Source organism: Ammospiza caudacuta, chromosome Z (genome assembly GCF_027887145.1).
Source record: "Ammospiza caudacuta isolate bAmmCau1 chromosome Z, bAmmCau1.pri, whole genome shotgun sequence".
NCBI lineage: Eukaryota > Metazoa > Chordata > Aves > Passeriformes > Passerellidae > Ammospiza > Ammospiza caudacuta.
The window spans coordinates 11,607,269-11,627,771 of record NC_080632.1 but is presented as its reverse complement, the minus strand read 5'-3'; the positions used below and the strand labels follow the sequence as shown (position 1 = coordinate 11,627,771).

The window sequence follows — 20,503 nt, the reverse complement described above, 5'->3', positions numbered from 1 at the left end:
CAAAAAACGACTCAGAAGAGAAATAAAAAGAAACTAAGGACTTTGGGGAATTTTTCCTTTAGGGTCTTGAATGAAAAACAAAACAATGATTTCACACAAAAGCGAAGTCAGGATTCTTTGGTATCTCTCCCATTTGGAGAGGAATTTTAAAGATAGGATTCTATATCTTAGTAATTCTCTTGGTCCTCATACTTGTTGTCCCATGCATCTTTGCATGTTTAAGACGTGCTATGAGTCAGGTAGCAAAAGAGGTCTTTTTAGTGCAAACAGAAGGGGGAGATGTGGGATCTCAGCACCTCAGGACTGATGTGCCGAGTCACCAAGACCACCCTTGGGGGGCTCGGGAGTCCTGGAATGTTGCCAGAAGTGTCTGGTGGCTGGACTTTGATCCTACACAGGAGACGACACCTGTATGAGGATGGGAGGATTTCACTGGGGTAAACGGTGAAGGGATAAGTTAATTAGAGTGTGAAACACAGGGTTTAGGATTTCTGTACAGGGGGGTCTAGAGAAGTAAGATGGAGGAATTGGGGCGTGTCCTCTTCTTCTTCTTCTTGGCCTCCATCTTCTGTGGTGATGCTGGCATTTAGGGATTGGTTATTACTAAAAGTGCACTGGTCAATGAGGGTAAAAGGTATTGGGGAAAATAGGTAAATATTGTATACGTAGTTTTGAGTATAAAGATAAGTGACTGCCCCGGGGGCTCTCAGCGTGCTCATGGCTGACTTGCTGTGCAGACCTCTGTCGGGCCGAGAGAAAAATCTTTTAGATAAAAAACTAATAAACACTGAAGACCGAGAAAAAACCTGAAGCCTCTTCTTGTCCTTTGGAGTGCGGGCTGCCCACGGCCCTCCCGAGCCTTTCCAGGCCATAAAAAACAGCTGAGACAGAGACAGAAGGTAAACACTGGAGAACAGCTGTTTGGAAGGATTTTGTGGGGATTTTTGGAATGCTCTGTTTACCTTTTCTATACATCTCCGCAGGCTGTGGATGTTTCGAACCCACCATCCCACACCCATAGCTCTGAGCTCAGACCAGGTTGGATCGCCTTTCTGCACTGCAGGGAGCATACTCAGGAGCTCCTCCTCTGCTACGGAATGGAATGCCCAGGCAAAGTGACTCGTAGATAAACCTGTACAATGAACAGTCAAGAAGAAAAGAAAAAAAAGGAAAAAGAAAATTCAGAAGATATTCATTAATAAAATAATCCAGAACCTGAAGATAAAGGGATGGGAACGGGGGAAGGAAAGTAGGTCAAACTGCTTGTTTTGAATTTTTAAGTGCACTGCTGACGAGGCAACAGAAATTTAAGGGTATTTGTTAGGACTGCATTTCAAATATTGCAAAAAAATGATACAACTGGAAACAATTTTTCATCTGCAAACTCCTTAGGTAAGTTTGTGAAGAACAGAGTTTCTCTATGAAGTTCAAACAAATGGATACTAAGGGGCACTAAGATTAGCCATGACACAAAGTGCAGTGTACTGATTACATTTTTCGAAATTTTGAAAGACAGGTTCACTATTTTGACTTGGATTAGAAAATGCACAAGTTTCAGATAATCAGAGCAAAAACACCTTTGATGATAGAGATACAAAAGAAAACTTGAAATAAAAAAATCTTATGAGGAAGGAAGCAATTGCTAAACAACAACAGAGCTGGCTAAGGATAATTGCAACTCTAGTGAGGGCCAGGTGCTTTTCTGTAGAAAGCCACTTCCACATTTGCCCTGGAGGCCCTTCCCACTCTCACCCATTTCTGAGCTCACCAGAAACAGAAGTATCTCAACTAAAATTAGTCCAACAGAAAGTTAACTCTGCAATACTCTGCCCTGGCAGTTGTGGCAAATTCCAGCCTCTGATTCAGCTGAGGGGAGACAACCATGCAACTGAAAATGCTATCACAACTGTCATGATGGCTAAAGGAGTAATCATAGCCAGTCCTTTACATCTGATTATCACTTACCAAATCCATCTCGTTCTGTCATCTGCAATATCAGGATGGAACTAGTTAAATTTTACTAAAAAAACCTTCCCTATATGAAATAGTTTATTGTATAATTACACTAAGTATATATAATTATTTAAAGTGTGAGTAGTAATTTTTTTTTCCAAATATGTACCAAACCCATACATAAATAGGTGCAATTGTCTACTACATTATTCCTGCAGAAGGTTATTGGAACAACATGGTAGTAGGATTTCATTTGGAAAATTTGGGGTATTTAATTTGGGAAAACAGAAATTCTCCCCTACCAACTAAAAACTTGTTTGAAAAAAATCAGTTCTGAGACCTTTACCTCAACCAAAACAAGACATTTTCTGCTCTAGCACTCATTCACATTAGACAACATTTCTTGAAAAACCCCAATGAATTAAATTACTGATTCTGCAGAGGCACATCAACAGCACACCATTCACAGGGGCAGCTACATCACTAAAACCCAACTCATCTAAGAAAAGACATTGGTTACCTTGGTGAAGCAGCTGGGCTCGATGCACAGGAGGAAGCGCAGTTGTTAGGAAGGTGTGACGCCGGACAGCCAATAAAAATTTTAAACCACACTCATCGAGAGTTTCTCCACCTGGAAATAAATATTTTTACACACATTTTACAGCAATTAATCCAAGTAAGTATTGTAGGTCTTAATAGAAGAAATATAAATTTGTGACTACTAATACTTGGAATTTGTAAATGATAGCTTAGTCCATAATTCTTCCCTTCAAGAGGAGAGAAAGAAGAAAATTTCAAATATAAAAACTTCTGAAGTTATTTGTTCTGTTTAATGCAAGGGACAGAAAAAGTTATATATTAAAAAAAAAAAACAAATCAAATTCTTCCTCATTTTTTCTACACGGTACAACAAATATTTGTCATTCCTGTCTCTTCAAAAGTGAATTTAAAATAATTATAGTATGTGGACTGATAGATTCACAGTGGCATTACCAAGTGGCAAAAGAAAATTTTACTTTTATCCAAGCAATAGGTCTTGAAACAATTACACCATGAAATGAAGGTGCATCATCATCTTACAAGCCACAAAAATATTCCACAATAGGAAAAAAAAACCCCTGGAACGGATGTGAAGCACAGTAGTACATTTAACTTGGAAGAGACAGCTTACCCTGACTTCTGTCCCTGCTTTCTCCAATGTCAGTACTGGTAGTAGCAATTGTATCTGCCAAGGCCATCAGTGACATTTGCTCCATCCTAGTCAGACCTGGCAGGCTTGAATGAAGCAAGTGACGAGAAAGAACTTGAGCATGTTCTGGTCCAAAGTAAGTTGGGCTGTATTGAGAAAGATCAATGACTTTTGAACTGTCTTCATCTGCCTCAAATGTGACAAGGTCATCTGTACTTATAACATTATTTTGGAAGAGATTTTCGTAACTGTCATTGGGCATATCCTTTTTATTTTGACTATGCTGATTATTGGACTTCTCTGAACAGGAAAAAGATGAATCATCATCCGCAGCAAGCAGAGCATACAGAGGCAATGGTGGAACAGAGTCTATTTCTATATAGTCTGTAGTCTCTGTTTTACTGAACATTTTGGGATCTCTTGCAGTGCTTCCACTGGCACTGATCGTCAGAGATCTGAGCCTCCTGTCATGGTTAGGCTCAGACTCATTTATAGCAACAACTTCTCCAGCAATGCACTTCACCAAGTGGGACAGAATGGCTTTTGCTCTGCGTACTTTACCGAGATCCATGAGTTCCAACAGTTGATATGGATGGTACTGAGGTAAAGTTGGAGATAATGTATGAGCTGCTTCAAATAGACCAGAATCTTCCATTTCCATAGACAGATCAGAGGCAGACCTTTTCCCACTAAGTTTCTGTGCAAGGCTGGTCATAGATCTGGTCAAAGTTCTCTTTGGTGGATGCAGACCTGAGGCGGCTGACTGGCTTTGTTTCATTAAGCTAGTTAGGCATGGCATACTTCCACTGCAGGAATCTGTACTAACTAATTCCTGCTTAGAAGGAGATTGCCACTGGGAATAAACATGCATTTCACAATCCATTCCAACTACCAGAATGCCATCACGCACCCAAGACAAGGATACAGGAAAAGGAGGTGACCCCTCCACAGATGAAACCAAGTCAACACAACGCAACAAAATAAACCCAGAAAGAGTCGCAGCCTTAGGACTGCCACTGTGGGAGACTGCAGCAATCTCGTTACCATTTTGTTCCTGCCCCTTCCCAGACACCTGACCAAACATATAAAGTTTTGATCCAATTCCCACTGTCAGAATATGTGAACCATCTTCCCTAGACATCCAATCCAAGTGTACCAAGTGCTTAGTGTTGGGTATAATACTTCCACCATGAGACAGAGAAGTATCTTGCTGGTTATCTGCCACTAAATCGCTATCAACACTAACACCAGAGTCCAACATGGTGCCTAGCTCATCTAATTTAAGTGTCTGTTCTAAAATCCAAGAAGAACCCCCTGTAGACTCACATTCAAAAATACTAACGTGCATCACAAAATCTTGAGAAAGACAGCTATTTCTAGATGCTGCCTGCTTGTATGCCACTGCTAATCTGTTTGTGTGTGCACAGCTGACATCAGTTGGCCTCCCTGGAACATTAATAGCACTACTACTAGGAAGTCCCTCCTCAATCAATAATGGCCATTCTTCCCATACATATTTAACATCACTGTCTGTGTCATTTTGTGGCATGGAAGAAGCTTCAGTGACAACCCTGCATCTCCAGAATCGAACTTTTCCATCAGAGCAGGAAGTAGCCAGCAGATAAGGTGCACGACAAACAGGATATATGGAAGAAGAACTGAGATGTCCTAAAATGGAAAAAAATACACTCTTACTGGAGGAAATACTAAAAACCAAATTGGCAACATTTTTATTCAGCCACTATTTCAGGGCTCCAAATTAAAAAAAGTATTACTGCTTCCTCACAAAGAGGTCATTTACAGGGCCTCACGAAGACGATATGTCAAATATACCATGAAACCGTTTTACCCTTTGATTGCATTTTGTGTCCCAGAGAGGAGTCAAATATTATTTAAACACGAATACTAACATATATTCTGCCAAAAAATATTTCTTCATTGAAAAATCTAAAACTGTATTTTAAAAAGATTGCTGATGAAACCTTAACATTTAAGTACAGATCCTACAAAAATTTCATGAATGACCGCAAAACAAAATTTGTGTTTCTACTATTCTCTTAAGTAAGAGCTTTATTTTAATGTTAGTTGCAGGATTGAAATATTAAGTGACAGGAAGTACATTTTAGCAAACCTTTTGGATTCACCTACACATGTTGGTTCTAACAACAAATCCAAAAGTCACTATTATTTTGTTGCTCTTTCAAGACCAAAGTCAGAAAGGCAGAGAATCCTTATTTTAGTATTTTAAAAAAAGATGACAAACCTGCTGATGGCTTTACACTTATTATTTCAACTCCTTCTGGCATAGTCAACTCTTGACTGTACACCATTTTGGAAGACAGAGTAAGCCAGCTGGTACTCTGAAGGTTTGCTCTACAGGCCCGATACTTTTGAGTGAAAGGTGACTGGATCTTCTCTGGATCTGGTGAAGAATACAATTCTTCTGTTTGTATTGTTTCTTCAGATAGATTCGAACCTATCTTTTCATCTAAAGAAAGGTACACATTGTTAACTTTAAAAGATCAATTATTTCTTTTAATGTAAGAAGTTATTTTATTCACTTTAGTAGTTCCAGAAGGGACAGACAAAATCTGACTTAAAATTTTACATTCGTTGTCATTAAATGTATTCTTATATTCATATTTAAAGAGAAACACTAGGACATCTCACATTAAATACTTCAGAGACCCTAGAACTGCTGAGAGATTATAAAACAATCAAAGCATGACCAAAAAGACCAAAAGCTGCAAAGAAATATGTATGTGGCTATCCACTGAAAATAAGGTTTCAGTAAGAATACCTGCAGCTAGGGAAAATTAAATTATGGCCCTCATGTCTTTAGCTTACAAACTGATGAAAGTTATTTTTGAGAAATGTTTTAATAACAGATTTATTTTATTCCTTAAAACATAGGCTCTCAGATCATGTGATATGAATGCTTCCCTTTTTTGATAAAACTCAAGACCTGGAGTATAAAATTGCTGGAAATGAAACACAAAAATTCCAACAGATTTGCTGCAGAGCCTTCTCAGTAATTTTCTCATCACATAACTACATCAGAAAATTTAGATCTTTATTATTCTTACTAACTTATAAATTAATTACAATAACACTTTTTCTCTTATTTGAAAGCAAGAGTAAGAAATGCTGATTTAGTTTAAATGACAGAAACATGGATTATAACGAACTTCTCTGGTAAGTGGTATCAGATTCATGTTTATTAAAATCTTTAAATGTTAAGAGAAAACTACAAAAGTGTATCTTACCTTTCTATAAAACCTAAGAGTTTTAGAGATAGTTTGGTCGTTTGAAAGAGGACCAGCAGACTTCAGAACGTCAAAATTATTTAGAATTGTAATGGCATCACTGATGCTCAGACTACATTCCTATTTAAAATGTATGCATAAACTCAAAAATTGAAAACTAGAACTTCCAAAAAGCAAAACATCTTAACTAACTTAACTTAATTAGAGCCAATTAAGCATGTCTGTCCTTAGAATGCACAAAAAATACCAAACTCTAGGCTCAGGCTGAACTGAGCAGTTTCAGCAATCAGAAAAGTAGGTAATCAAGAAAGAATGGTTGTGATAAAATCTTGTAATCAAATGCAGAATCTTTTCAAAAATATGAAACATTTTAGATTACACTGAACAACAGATATTCACCAGACAGTGGTTTTTTTAAAAAAAAACTACAAGAAAGAGGGCTTACCTATTGAGACAGGAATTGCTTTCAAATGTAGATGCCACATATGTAGTAATGAACGGGTTTGTGTATATTCTATCACTATTAAGTAGAATTTTTCAGAGAATCCATTCTGCTGGTTTCCTGGTGAAATTGAGAACAGGAAGATCTTAGGGGTTATTCATCTGAAAGCAAAACTAAATTTTCTTGGCTAGCAAATAATCAGATTAAGCTAACATGAATACTGAAATGCAATGATCTGACTGCATCTAACTCTTACATTAGCTTTCTCAGTTTTTTACCACAACCAACAAACACTACAATCACAGGTAGTGATTCTTACTCATGTAAGAACTGCCAGTGTTTTCTTTCAGAGATGACAACACATTTGGCTGACTTTGCTATGTTTAAAGTTAAATCCCAGAATGTATTATCAAGTATAGTATAGTCTAGAAGAGAGAAAGAGATATCATGCTTCTTCCTAAGAATTTACTTGCCATAGTTTTACACAAAAAGAAGATATGAGTTGTACTATCAACAGGCACCCAATTCTGGAGAGTTTACCCAGGTATTCTCTTTCTTTCATATAAAAGTCAACCCATTAGGACCAAAAAGGAAGAGTTAATTTAGGGAGTCTTTTTCCTCTATGATTCCTCTGACCCTCTAGGTGTGAGTATACATAAAACATTACCAAGAATAGCCTGTATTTGCCCTGTGCTTTTAACATTGCAATGGTTATGGTACCATAGAAAAACATAAATGAATTGTTGTTTTTAAAAACAATATGAGGTAACTATCTCAGTATTAAAGAGGAAATATGAAAGCACTAGAAAATAATTTCAAATTAGAATGCATGCAAATGATACAGTTTTAATTTAACAGTTTTTCAAAGGGTCCATTTAGCCCAGTTCCTTACACGGATGGCATGCAGCAATCTGTTACCAACTTTCAGAACACATACAGATGTATACAGTTGACTAAGATCAAGTAACTCCCTATTTGTTCTAAAATTATTTCTGTGTGTCATACTCAAGATGTAAACATATGATTGCGCTGCAGAGTAACACTTTTTATGTTTTCTATTTTGTTTCTTATTTCCAGCATCTCAATTGCATTTTTCTAACTCCACTAAGGGCTGGGATTATCTTCACTACCCCAAAACTCTTCCTCAGTTAAAAACATCCAGTTCCAGAACCAAATAATCACTATGTATATTCAGTTCATTTACTATTTCCCTAGGTTCCTTTGACACTTTCCCACCACTCTGCTTCCTTTCATTCTAGGACTCTCATCTAGTACTGCAGATGTCTTGGTATCGCAAACTTTACTCCAACCCCTTTTTCCTCGCACATTATTTCATTGGGACAGAACAATGCAATGCCTACATATCCAAATTACTGAGGCACTCCACCAAGGAAAGCCAATCACTTTTTCCAGAGCAGTCCAGATCTGTCCAAGGATCTAGAAATCCACACACTATTCACAGTATTGCAGTGAGGAGGAATTGTTTGGCTTGCCATTTGTTGTGCCAAGCAAGGAGGAGCAATATTTAGCTGATGTAAAAGAACAGCATCCACCATGACAGGATACAGTACGTCTTGTCTGTGTTCATACCCTACAAGCACTTCACATTTAAAACCCTTCCCCCTTTCATGTTAAGGGACTGCCTAACACAGGACATTATGGCATCTTGTGATTTAAACTACCTGATCTATAATTTGGTTGCAAACAACTCAAAGGAAGTGAAACATCCTTGAGTTTCACTAGTTACGTTCTTCTGAAGACTTCAAATTAAGGTATTTGACATTAAAATGATAAAAGCCAAGCCATTAAACAAGTTTTTTCTTCTTTAGAATGAAAAATAAAACACTGTCTTCAATGTTCTATGACAAAAAAAATTCTTTACCTAAGTCTGATAAACTGTTCTTCTTTGAAGGCATTTCCTTCTCCTGGTTATTTAAAATAAAGTCTTCTTGAAAAACATGGAATAACTGTGTTTTCCGGCCATGCTAAAGAAGTAAAAATACACAAGAAGTGAACATCCTGGTGTATACTTTTCAATAGTGCTCCCTAACACAGGAGCTTTTAACTTGGTAAGTTAAATACATCAACAGAGGACTCCTCATGAAAATGCACTTTCATTACTCACATTCTTTCCACTTCAGCTACTGTTGAAAACAAGTACAAGAATATGTCAAAAATAGTCCAAGTACCCCAAATTTACCTAATGGAGAGCTACAGGTATTGCTTTTATTATTAATGCTTTTTAAAAAGCTAATTATGACACAAGATGAGTACAGCAGAAGATCTTACAAGCTCTGTGATGGCATCCAGTTCAATGATACATCCCGGGCGAGCTGTAGATTGCTGACTTATGATGTTAAAAACTTCTCCAACATATTTCTGTTTGAAAAGAATCAGGGGGGTGGTCTTGTTAACTTTTTATGCATTTCTGTGGCACAACCTGCTGGATAGGTGCAACATCACTGTGCAAATGCTAACTAAAGCATAAAATATACACTAGTTGCGATTCAGTAAGAACAGAGGTAACATTCCCTGTTTTATGAAGAGCACATTTGGTTTTGACAGCTGAAAGATGACAAGAATATCTGGAAAGCCTCACATACAGCAATTTAATGTCCTTTCCCCAAGAGCTGAATTGTTGTCTCAGCTTTTCCTCAGGATAGCAATGCACCCACACAGTTATGATTCCTTGTGGTGTAAGCACTTCACAGATATTTCCCAATCAAACCTTATGCAGAATTTGAGATTAAATGAAATACAGTATAGCTAAAAAGCTTTACCTTATCTGTTTTTACAAGCAAAATAATCTGTGAAATCCTCAGCAACCAGTTTAGTCAGTCACCAAGTTTGAGCCTAGTACAACTGAATGAAGTCATAACATGCAAAAACTTGAGATGGCTTTTCACTTACAGAAATTTCTGGGTTGGAGAGCTCACACAAAAGTTTCTTAGCATCTATTACAGCTTGATATAATCTTAAATGCTGTCCATCACTAGCGACGAAGCAGGCACTTGGAGAATTACAGTATGCACCTGAAAAGCAGGAAGAAAGTGCTCAAATATTCAAACATCATATGGCTTCCTTTTTTGTTTTTTGACAACAGGCATTTTCGAAGTCATGACAAAAAATTATACAGCATAAAAAGAAGTCCTCTTCTATTCACAAGCAAGGATTACAAAATTTAAAGCTGTGCTTAGCAACCAAATCAAAGTATATGAAAAGAAAACAAGAATCCCATTTGAAAACTAGAGCTAAATCTCCCTCATTTAAATCTTCAGCATGCTATGAAGTATGCACTAGAACCCAAGAACTTTACTGCATAACCTTCTAAAATATCAAATACATAAAAGAGTAGAACATAGAAACCTTTTACAGAGGAATAAAGAATTCCCAAGTATCAGCAGTTTGAAAATTTGTGAAATTTGTGAAATAAAACGTTAATGCTTAACATTTTTCCAGTATATTCAAGTATACCTGCATTATCTATTCAAGTGAATTATTTGGTTATATTCATTTCATTCTAGAATAAGTCACAAATCAGAAAATGAAACTCACCAAGGCAATAGCTGGGTACAAGCGTGGGCAGCCATGCAACGTTAGAAAAAGCTGAAACATGAAGAGAATTGATCCGAGCAAGTTCAGAAACTCCACCAGAAAAGGACAAAGGCCCAACAGGATCTACTCTCCATAGAATAAGTTCACTGTAAACAGCATTGGGATCCTGGGATGTCACATTTGCATTGCCTCTACTCTGAGGTCTTACTGGTGACTCCTGAGACTGAGAAGACTCATTTGTCTGTATTGCTTTCTCAACATCTGGTGAAATTAGAGCATTGTGATGTGAGGTTGTAAGCAGCAGTGGTAACACTGAGTGGCAAGCCAAGTCGTTAAGATGAAAACGGTGACCACAATATCGGGATTTGTGTGAAATACTGAGTACAGTTGAAAAAGCAGATTCTTCAGCAAAACTCACTAGCCACTGGTTCAGTGACCCATCTGCATGTTTGGAAATCATCATAACATTAGGTGTGAAGATACTTAGTTTTAAGCTGTTGGTAGATTTACTGTGTCCAGAAGAGATAAGCATAGATGAAGATCGTGTAAGGCCAGGAGGCTTTTGTTTGCCTTGTTGAATAGCTAAGTCAACATTTTTGGTACAAGCATACATCACTATACTTCTGCAAAGAGAGTTTGCATCACCTGTGGGAAATGCAACAGGAATTCTTGAGACAAATGACACCTGCAATTTTAAGAAAAAAAGATTAAGTATTAGGGTTCCCATCAAACTTCTCACTGAACACCAATGTAAAACTCAGGAGGAATAAAGTACCTGCACCTGGCGAAACATGCCAGGCTGGTATTCATCCAGCCAGTCCACATGCCACACCAGCAGGGAGCCATCCATAGGATGTATACTGAAGAGCATGTCAGCATTTTTACTCCATTCAGAAAGCAGAACTTCAATTTCATGATCAAAAATAGCAGAGGATAAAGGAGCAAGGCTTGAATATGGAGCAGCTTTCTCATCACCCAGTTCCTTCTTCTCTTGGTTTCCTTTCTGTTCATCTGAATTTTCATCAGCTTCTACAACACACACATACACACACACACACACATACATATATATATATATATATATTTTCAAAACCAGAAGTATAACAAGCAGTGTTATTCAGGCATTGGAGCTAATTTCAGGCCTTTTATAAGCTACCCATATAAGAACTAATTTAAAAGGATGAAGATTACAATCATAAATCCTCTAACAGAACTCAGTGTCTAACAAACCAAAACAGTTTGTATTGCACCTTAATTTGAAATATTTTTCGTTTCCTCTACTTTATACAAATTTTTGCATGCATAGACAGAACAAAGGATAATAATCTCCAGGATGTATATATTTAAATTAATTGAGTGTACTATGTTATAGAACAAAGCTATTTAAATTAGCTGTACATTAATATCTAAAAAAAAGTTAATTCTAAAGTTGCTCTTGCTTCCTTAATATTGAAGTAACATTTTCATACACAGGCCTCCAGTCAGGCCTAATTAAATAACACAGTTTTCAGCATCTATAACTCAAAATTTCTAGAACAACTACGAAAAGAGAAATCAGAACTTCCAGATACATTTTTTTTAAAGTCACTTAGATACTTTCAGTGCAAAAGAAGAAAATGCATTGAAATGCCACTGTAATTTCTCTGTATCCTTGCATGTCAAGTTGCCAATCTCTCACTTCCCCCTGGGGGAACATTACAAATTACTTTAAAAACTGAAAACCATTTCTCTACATGACATATGTCTGCATGACTTTTACCTTCTTCTGATCTGCCATCCATTTGATTAGAATCCTCAGTATTAGTCTCAGGGGAATGATGTTCAAAACTCCTTTTAAGTTGTTGCAAAAACACTTCCATAGATAAGGTAAAATGAAGTTCTTTGTTGTTTAGCCAGTGTACAATAAAAGGTCCACTTTTTTCTTCATTCTCACCAAGACTTAGAGATGTGATAGAAGGCAGTAGAGGAATATCTATCAAAAAAAGATATTGATTGACATTCTTGAGAACTAAGTAAGTTAGGTCAAAAAATAATTTTAGACAACTGGTTTTCAAACAGAAATCCCACAATGAAAAAAATAAATCCAAGTGTGCTGCCACTTGTCATTCCCTGCACCAACACCATCTGCTTTGAGACTTGTTCCACACAGAGGTTCTTTAGTATGCTTACATTAGGATAACAGTAGGGTCCTGCAATGTTGATGTAATACTGCGCATGCAGCTTAATTTACTTTTTTTTTTGCTACTACAGCTCAGTATGAACCAAATCATTTAAGCATAGTTTTCCAATATTCAGTTCACAAAGGATGCTGCAGTAGATATAGACTGTAACCAAAGACCATAGGGTTTACACTAGCAAAAATTAGTACAGAGATCACACAATGAATGCCCTCTGGAACACCATCACAAAACCCCAGGAGTTCTGGTTCTGATACATTCTGTTAATTCATGTGGCTGTTTGATGGCATTTGATCCCATGTTGCTGTGAAAAATAAAGCAGAAATCACAAAGTGTGGGACAGAAGCAAGGATCAGACTGCTGCAGAGTCACATAATCTAAATTAATCAAGGCTAAAAAGCAGACAGGTGATTTACTGCAATCTCCTCAAATGTGTGATACAGCAACATGTTAAAATCTCAAACTGCATGTAATTCCCACCTAGAAGTCTCCATGTATAGTCTCTTCTCCTTCTGCTCCCTATTTATGCACCATTACTTAAATTCCACATCCTGGGAGACAAAATACTTTTCACCCAAAATCTGTTGTTCTAATCAAAATCAGCAATAGATTTGAATTACTAATCATCTAATCCAGCCAAGGAAAACTGTAACTGACAGCACAAAGATAAAATAAAGGAGCACCAAGACAACCAGCAGTATTGTTGTGGGTTGGGGACACAGCAGGGGAACAGAGCAGAAGTAGCACAGGTCACTTAAGAAGTCTATCTACCTACACAGCCCAAAGCCAGTCTCAAAAGTATCATTATACATCTGGAAAGTAAGAGAATCTGAAGGAAAAAAATTTTATTGATGCCCTTTGAAAGCTGAAGCTACACAGTGAGCATGAATAAAGTGAACTAGAAAGATTAATTTTCAGATTAATTATAAATCTGTGTGCTTTTTTAGTATTTATCAAAGTCACTAAATAAATCACTTTTTTTCCCAATTTCCATCTAAAACTACCAGCTTCTAAATGATGTTCAGCTCTGGACATTTTTCTTAGTGAATTTCTATTTGCTTAATAAATCACAGTATCTCTTCCCAGAAAACTTTTAAGTCTTTGAATTCCGTAACTTTTTCTGTAATTGCCTAGAAACAAGTTTGTCCTAGCAACCACTGCTTATTCCTTTCACAGAATTCCACCCAGGCTGGACAACAGATGAAATAAAATTATAGTATAAAAGTAGGTTGCAAGGATTTTTGTTGCACACATGCTATAAGTATATATGAAAGCATTATTCTTCAAAATGTGAAGTGAATGAGAGATAAAGCTGTTCTGGCTTTAGTTTTTATCAGATATTTTTAAATGCTGTAGGATTGGCAAATTTTAAAGTAAGACATCACAAACCAATTTGCTTTAAATCAAATTAAAGGAAATACAATTAGGCTTTTGGACTAAATTCAATTTCAAAAGGGCAAACAAAAGGTCTCCATAAAGAATGTGGTTAGACTAAGGTACTTAAAGACTTGACTGTGAGGGAGAACACTTATTTCTTCAAATGAAGATTTAAAATGTGAAAGTTACCTCAGAGGTTCCACAATAAAGAACAACCTTCTATCCTTTAATCTACTGAGTTAAAAGACAAGTGATCCAAAAGACATTATTGAACAGATACTAATTAATATAGGTAACGTAAAAAGAATGCAAGATTAGAAAAGCCAAAGACAAGTTTTAAGTACGTAATTTTTCTAATTTTTTTCAAAATTGTTTTTATTGTCATTCTGTAACTTTGTTGCTTGGCATATTTATGCTGCAAAGTCTATCACAAGCAAAGGTAAAGTTTGCAGAGTTGTGCTGGTTTTGCCTGGAGTAGAGCTAACTTTCTTCATGGTGTCTCACACTGGGCGGTGTTTTGGATTTGTGCTGAGCATAGAGTTGATGACACAGAGATGTGCTCGCTGTTGCTGGGCAGGGCTTGCACAGAACCAAGGACTCTTCTGGTTTTTGTACTTCCACACTGGCAAGGAACTTGGGGCTGCATGGGGCATTGGGAGAACACTCAGCCAGGATACGTGACTGAAACTGATCAAAGGGACACTCCAGACCACATGACATGATGGTCAGTGCTTAAAGTGGGAGGAGGAAGGAAGAAGGTGGAAAGCTTGAAGGGATGGTGTTTGTTATTCCAAGTGACTGTTAGGTGTGATAGGGCTCTGCTCTCCTGGAGATGGCTCAAGATCTCCTTGCCCACAGGAAGCAGTGAAGTCATTCCTTGTGTCTCTTTGGTCATATGTGCAGCTTTTGTTTCGCCTATTAAAGAAAACAAGGTTGAGATAAGACCTATTAACTTGGTTTTATCTCAGTCCAGGAGGTTTCTACTCTTCTGATTCTCTCCCCAGTCCTGCAGGGAGTGAGCAAGCGACTGCCTGGGGCTTGGTTAATGGCTAACCATGGTTAATCATAACATTAGCTATTCTGTATTAAAAAAAAATGCTTTAAAAGCAAGTAAAAAAAAGGTCAAAGATTATGTGCTACCTACATGAAAAGATTAGCTAGCTCACTGAGCAATCTGAAGAGGAAAAAATATAAGAGGAAATAAACAAATCCCCAAGATGCTTTCAAGAAAGTTTCCTGTGTGACACTGGGTAATAACAAGCAATGTCTGGAGACTTTTCCCATGGAAATATGATAGCATTGATGGTACTGCACAAAGCTGTAAGAAGTCTCCTTCTGGTAGGCTGGATGTGATTCTAGTCCTGTCTGTTAAAATATGAACCAATGAGCTGCCACTCAAAATGCTGAACTATAATAAAGGAGAAAGTGTTTAGAGCTTTCCTTAGCAAAGCAGTGTTAATGGAAATCACTCGTTCTTTCCAATCATACCAGACTGTACAGCTAGAAACATGAACTCATCATAAATGCTCTTAGCTGAAAACTGGCCTTTCAAACAAGTTAAGTAGGAACAGAAAAACAATACTATAAAAGAGAGTTTAACTAGTTTAAGAAAAGAATTACATAGTATGTTTGTTCATTAAGTCCAAACAGAGAAAACCACACCACAATCTTCATGAAGGTCATTCCATATTGCATCTCTAGTCAGTTTTTCAATGAACAGACACACACTTCATGAAAATGAAATCTTCAGTCACCTCCAGGAGAGCAGGGCCCTATCACACCTAAAGGTCACTTGGGATAACAAACAGCGTACACAGAGATAATGAAGACAGAAGTATCAGCAGCTATAGGGGAGTTTCCTCAACCCCTATCAACAGGTTGTTATGGTGCAAGGCAATATCAAAGTTTATGGAATATAAGGGTGAAGGCATGTTTTGTTTGGTTCAGAGACAGAAGGACATGAATGTGTGGTTATTTCAACACTTAAGAAGCATACCCTTTTTTTTCTTTTCCAGTATGTTCCCAGTATCATACACAATTCACAGTAAATTTTAACTCAAGTTACAAATACTTAGCTTTCTCCATTTTAGACACTATCAATCTCACTTAAAAGATGAACAATATAAAAAACAGGATTATTGCACTGGAAATTTATTCAAATAATTTCATTACTGTATAAAGTTCTTTCATGCAAAAATGAAACCGACATACTAGCAATTTTGCATGATCATTTAAATACTGAACAAATAGATCTACTAAGTTTCCAGAGAGAACACATACCCAACAGCAACTGGAGCTCACTTCATAGCAAAGACTACATTTATTACCTGTGGCTGGATTGATACTGGCAGCAATATGGTAGTGGCAAAGGGCATTTGCATGAGGAGGAATGTTCCTGTGAGCTTCATGAGGATCTTGCTGATGCAGAGCACATCCAGTATGTGCTACAACAGCACCTGACCTCCTCCTTCCTCGTCGGAAGTGCCTCAGGTTTAACTGCATGAAGAATAAAGCATAATTTAAAATCCTTTCAAAAGAAAAAAACATACTTAATCTGTAAATGGTTTTCTAGGCACTAATGAATTATATTTTTCAGCTTAAAAGCTAACTTAAAGAATCAGTTGAGTTTCTTGCAATCTTGTGTTGAGTCTGCAGTAGAGAGAAACCAGTGCCTTTGGATTTATTTATGAAGGCCCATAAAATACCTTCATGTAGTAACTACTTCATACTTCAGTGTGCAGACAATATCCATACATTTTTGTACTTTCACAGAAAATACTCTTGTGTTTCATAAACACACACCATGCTTATTCAAGATTCTGAACACAGCAACAATACTGAGTAGTCTCATTTAATGAAAAACAGAATCTGTACTTTGGATCTAATTAGATCAGCACTTCAACACCCCACAAAAGGCCACAAGTTTCAAGATCCTCCTTGTTTATACAAATACTTGTTTCCAAGAGAAAGAATAATATTTAGTTTTTAAGACTGCTTACACATTTCAAGCCTTTTGTGCTGTAAACACCTGTGTAAGCACCCAAAGGTACACAGAGGTACACAATTTGTATTAAAGATGGGGTTACACTCTTGGCATTCCTTTTCACTTGCTGCGCTTTCTATCCTTTGTTATGGTTTGGGCCTGGCAAAGCCAGAGCCCCCATGAGTATACCTTCTACCTAATACCTGCTGTGAGATGTGAGCAGGAATAAGCAAAGCAGGCTCCTGCTTAAACATAAAGAAAAGTTTATTAACTAAACTACACACAATTACTAAACTACACGCACAAAAAAAAAGAAAACACAAGGAGAATGAAAACTACACAGAAAGACTTCCCCCTCCTCCTGCAGATCCCAGTACAATTCATCTCCCAAAATTATCCACACACGGTCTGGCACCACCCTTTAGAAAATCAAATCTTCAGCTTATGAAGAGTAGACGGAGTCCTTCCTTGTAGCACGGACTTCTTGTCACAATTAGCACCGCCCGGAGTCCTGCTATCTCGTGACATCTCCTTTCCATGCCAAGGTGCTCTCAGCACCAGGCATGGGATGGGGCAGAGGCCTGCTTTCAGGGTGGGCCTTTTTAAGGATGCCTCGTCTCGTTCCAAGCAGAGCACACTCTCATCTCTGGGACCTTTGTCCCCCCCATTTCTTCTATACCCCCTGGGGCTGAGGGGTCTCAACACCAAACTCTCCTGGCTCCGAGCCTCCGCTTCCCCCTGCAATGCAGCCTCTGTATCACCAGGAAACAGTCCATGGATCTACAACAAAAGAGTCCAGCAAAGTTGCCACTCCATCTTCCCCCATTCCTTCAACATCTCTCTTTCTCTCTGCCAGACCCCCTTACTGGCCTGTTTCTTCCTTCATCTTCCACCCTTATCCCTTTCCTAGGAAAGGGAATGTTCCGTGAAGTTCTCACTATCCACAAGAGTTAAAAGCTCTCCCAGGCCGCTGGGCTGCTCGCTGCCCCCCCCTTCTCCTCCCAGCCGTGCTGCCGGCACATGATATCAAGTTTCAAGGTAAAACTTCCAGCACAGGCTGCATTCTCTCCGTCTCCAAAAAAGGGGGGGGGATAAACAGGTCGCTCGATGCTCGCCCACCCTTCCACCGAATCCGGGCCTACCGCAGATGGGCCACGTGGCTTTCCCCTCCCCCAGCCCAGCAGCAACTGGGCCGGGGCAGGGAGGCCCAGCCCTTCACGCCGGAAATCCCAAAAGGGCTCTGAAGGACGAGAGCCCTGCTTTTAACTCCTGGGGTTTGTAGTCTCAAGGGGCGGATCCAATGCCCCACTGGTCAAACCAGGTGCCCATCTTAAAATCCGAACACCCATTGGTGACCACAGCAAAACAACATATCCCAGATGTCCCATTTCCGGTCAAACCACAACACAGCATGCTCATGTCAAACAGTCTTCTCTCAATTATCACATAATTGCTGTACCTGATTTCTAATGTTGCCTCTTATTTTCCACACGAACACAGAAATTTCTCCAGCTTCCTTTTTCCTCCTCTCTTTGACTATTTCCTTTTCTCTGTTGTGTGTTTTAGCCTGCCATTTTCAGGTATGCTGCACTATTTTTCAGATATAGCATGCACTACGAGCATGCTAAATACACCATTCTATTAATATAAAAGCACAATGCCCATATATGCTCTACATACCTTTGAAGCAGACCATTAATGCTACACTTTCTTCCTTATTCACACTGGTTAGAAAACACTATCTGGTAAGAATCACTTGCCTTGCTGCTTATGAGCAGTCTGCTCTGAGGACTACTGCAGAAAGGCTATTTTTCTTCCCTCCATATTACTGTTTTTCCACTTGCAGAAGTCATAGAGACCATCCCACAACTTCGGAGTGACAAATGAGCCCCTACCAAACATCTTAAGGCAGCATCACCCCTGGGTTTCACATAACCTATATAAAATGTGTGCTCCATACTGCTCCTAGCCCTTTGAACTAAATACTGCAAAGCATTGTTTCTTCAGTCACCAGACAAAAATAGACAGTTGTGACTTTGGAACAGTGTGTCTTCAATGTGAGAAGCTCAGCAAAAGAGTTGTCAGCTGAGCCTGCCCAAGGAAGACTTCAAGGAAATTCACCCTTTTATAACATTTTATGCACATCTCTGATATAAAAGTATAAAATATTTCAACTTGTGATACATGTTTCAGATACAAATTACCAACTTGTCTAAAATCACAACTTCTTACATGTGTTTATTCTCACTGTTCAATTTCAATTCTTACCTCCAATGCACTCTGCACTTTTTCTTTACTTGAAGTATTTCTCTTGAAGTTATTTGTGAAGTTCACTGCTTCACTCCAATTGCTGTATCCTCCCCCGTACAACAAACTGTCATTGGGTAACAAAGTCTCTGCCCAGAGACGACAAACATTATCCTTACAGCAAGTCAGGAGTACATTGCAGACAGCACCACTAATGAAAGAAAATTTAAGGAGTGAAGAAGGTGCTAACTATTACACAGCATCAAAATAAACCAACATTTCCAAACAGTTTTCCACTACCAGCCTTTGGAATTGCACCAACTTACAGATACTGGCACAAGAAAAACTCATCAATACATTGTTATGAAAATAAATAAAATAAATAAAAAAAATAAAAGGCCTTCCGCTCTGATTAAGCATCTGACTATAAACCACCTCAAACGTCATCACATAATAGAGCAACAGCAAATTGTGGATTTTAATTTAAAGAAAACTTCATATCTAGAATAGCAAAATGTAAAATTTTTATCTTTTGAAGTCATTCACATAAAAAGCTAATAATATTCTGGATATCTGATTGTAATTCCAGATCTTACTGTTATCTACCAATTACAAAACAATATATATCCAAAAAACAGAAACTCAGATAATACCAGGGAAACAACAGACAATTTAAATCTATGAGTTTTTAATCTTAGTTACTATTTTTCCAAGTCTAACTTGTGTTAAATGTATAGCCAAAAAACCCCATTACCCTAAACCAGACAGTGGAAAAAACTACACAGATCATCAAGTTTCCAGGTCATATAAGGTCACTATTTCGCTCTACATAATGCTCTAAAGCTATGACTAGACTGTCCAGCAGCAAACTCCCTGAGGAACCATGGAGCAGGTGGATTTTCAAAAGTGACACACAGAGTTAGTATATATTTAGGAAGAGTCTTAAAGACTGGTATAATGAACAACATAAACTTGCTCAACACAAAGGTATGCAAATGTTTGCTACTTGGAATAACATGGCAAAAAGATGGTTGCAGGCCACAAAACTGCTAACACTACTTCAGTTTAAGATTTAAAGTCCTGGTGAAAACTATGCATAGGTCATTTTGGAATCATCTTAACAAAACCCTAACACCTGAAACTAAAGGTATCAGCTCCAAATAAATACTTGAATCCAATTTCCAGATACTATTTCTGACAGAGATCCAGCTTTGTAGTAGGCAGAGAAACAAATCAAATGACACAAAAATATCTGAATGTTTGTAAAAGAGGACTTCAAGTCACAGAACTTTTGCTCTGATTCCATCAGGATAG

The 20,503-nt window shown here is 37.9% G+C and overlaps 1 protein-coding gene across 1 annotated transcript in view; it reads right to left on the bottom strand.

Annotated features, from left to right (window-relative positions):
• DMXL1 (Dmx like 1) overlaps positions 1-20,503 on the bottom strand; it is an 86,584-nt gene that overhangs the window by 44,752 nt on the left and 21,329 nt on the right. The window contains exons 8-20 of the mRNA XM_058824250.1: positions 19,211-19,400; positions 16,287-16,455; positions 12,165-12,377; positions 11,181-11,434; positions 10,406-11,090; positions 9,761-9,882; positions 9,140-9,229; positions 8,733-8,835; positions 6,854-6,970; positions 5,406-5,630; positions 3,125-4,810; positions 2,474-2,584; positions 963-1,132 (exon numbers count right to left, since the gene is read on the bottom strand). Coding sequence (XP_058680233.1) covers positions 963-1,132; positions 2,474-2,584; positions 3,125-4,810; positions 5,406-5,630; positions 6,854-6,970; positions 8,733-8,835; positions 9,140-9,229; positions 9,761-9,882; positions 10,406-11,090; positions 11,181-11,434; positions 12,165-12,377; positions 16,287-16,455; positions 19,211-19,400 — 4,135 coding nt within the window. The remainder of the gene's footprint in view (positions 1-962; positions 1,133-2,473; positions 2,585-3,124; positions 4,811-5,405; positions 5,631-6,853; positions 6,971-8,732; positions 8,836-9,139; positions 9,230-9,760; positions 9,883-10,405; positions 11,091-11,180; positions 11,435-12,164; positions 12,378-16,286; positions 16,456-19,210; positions 19,401-20,503) is intronic.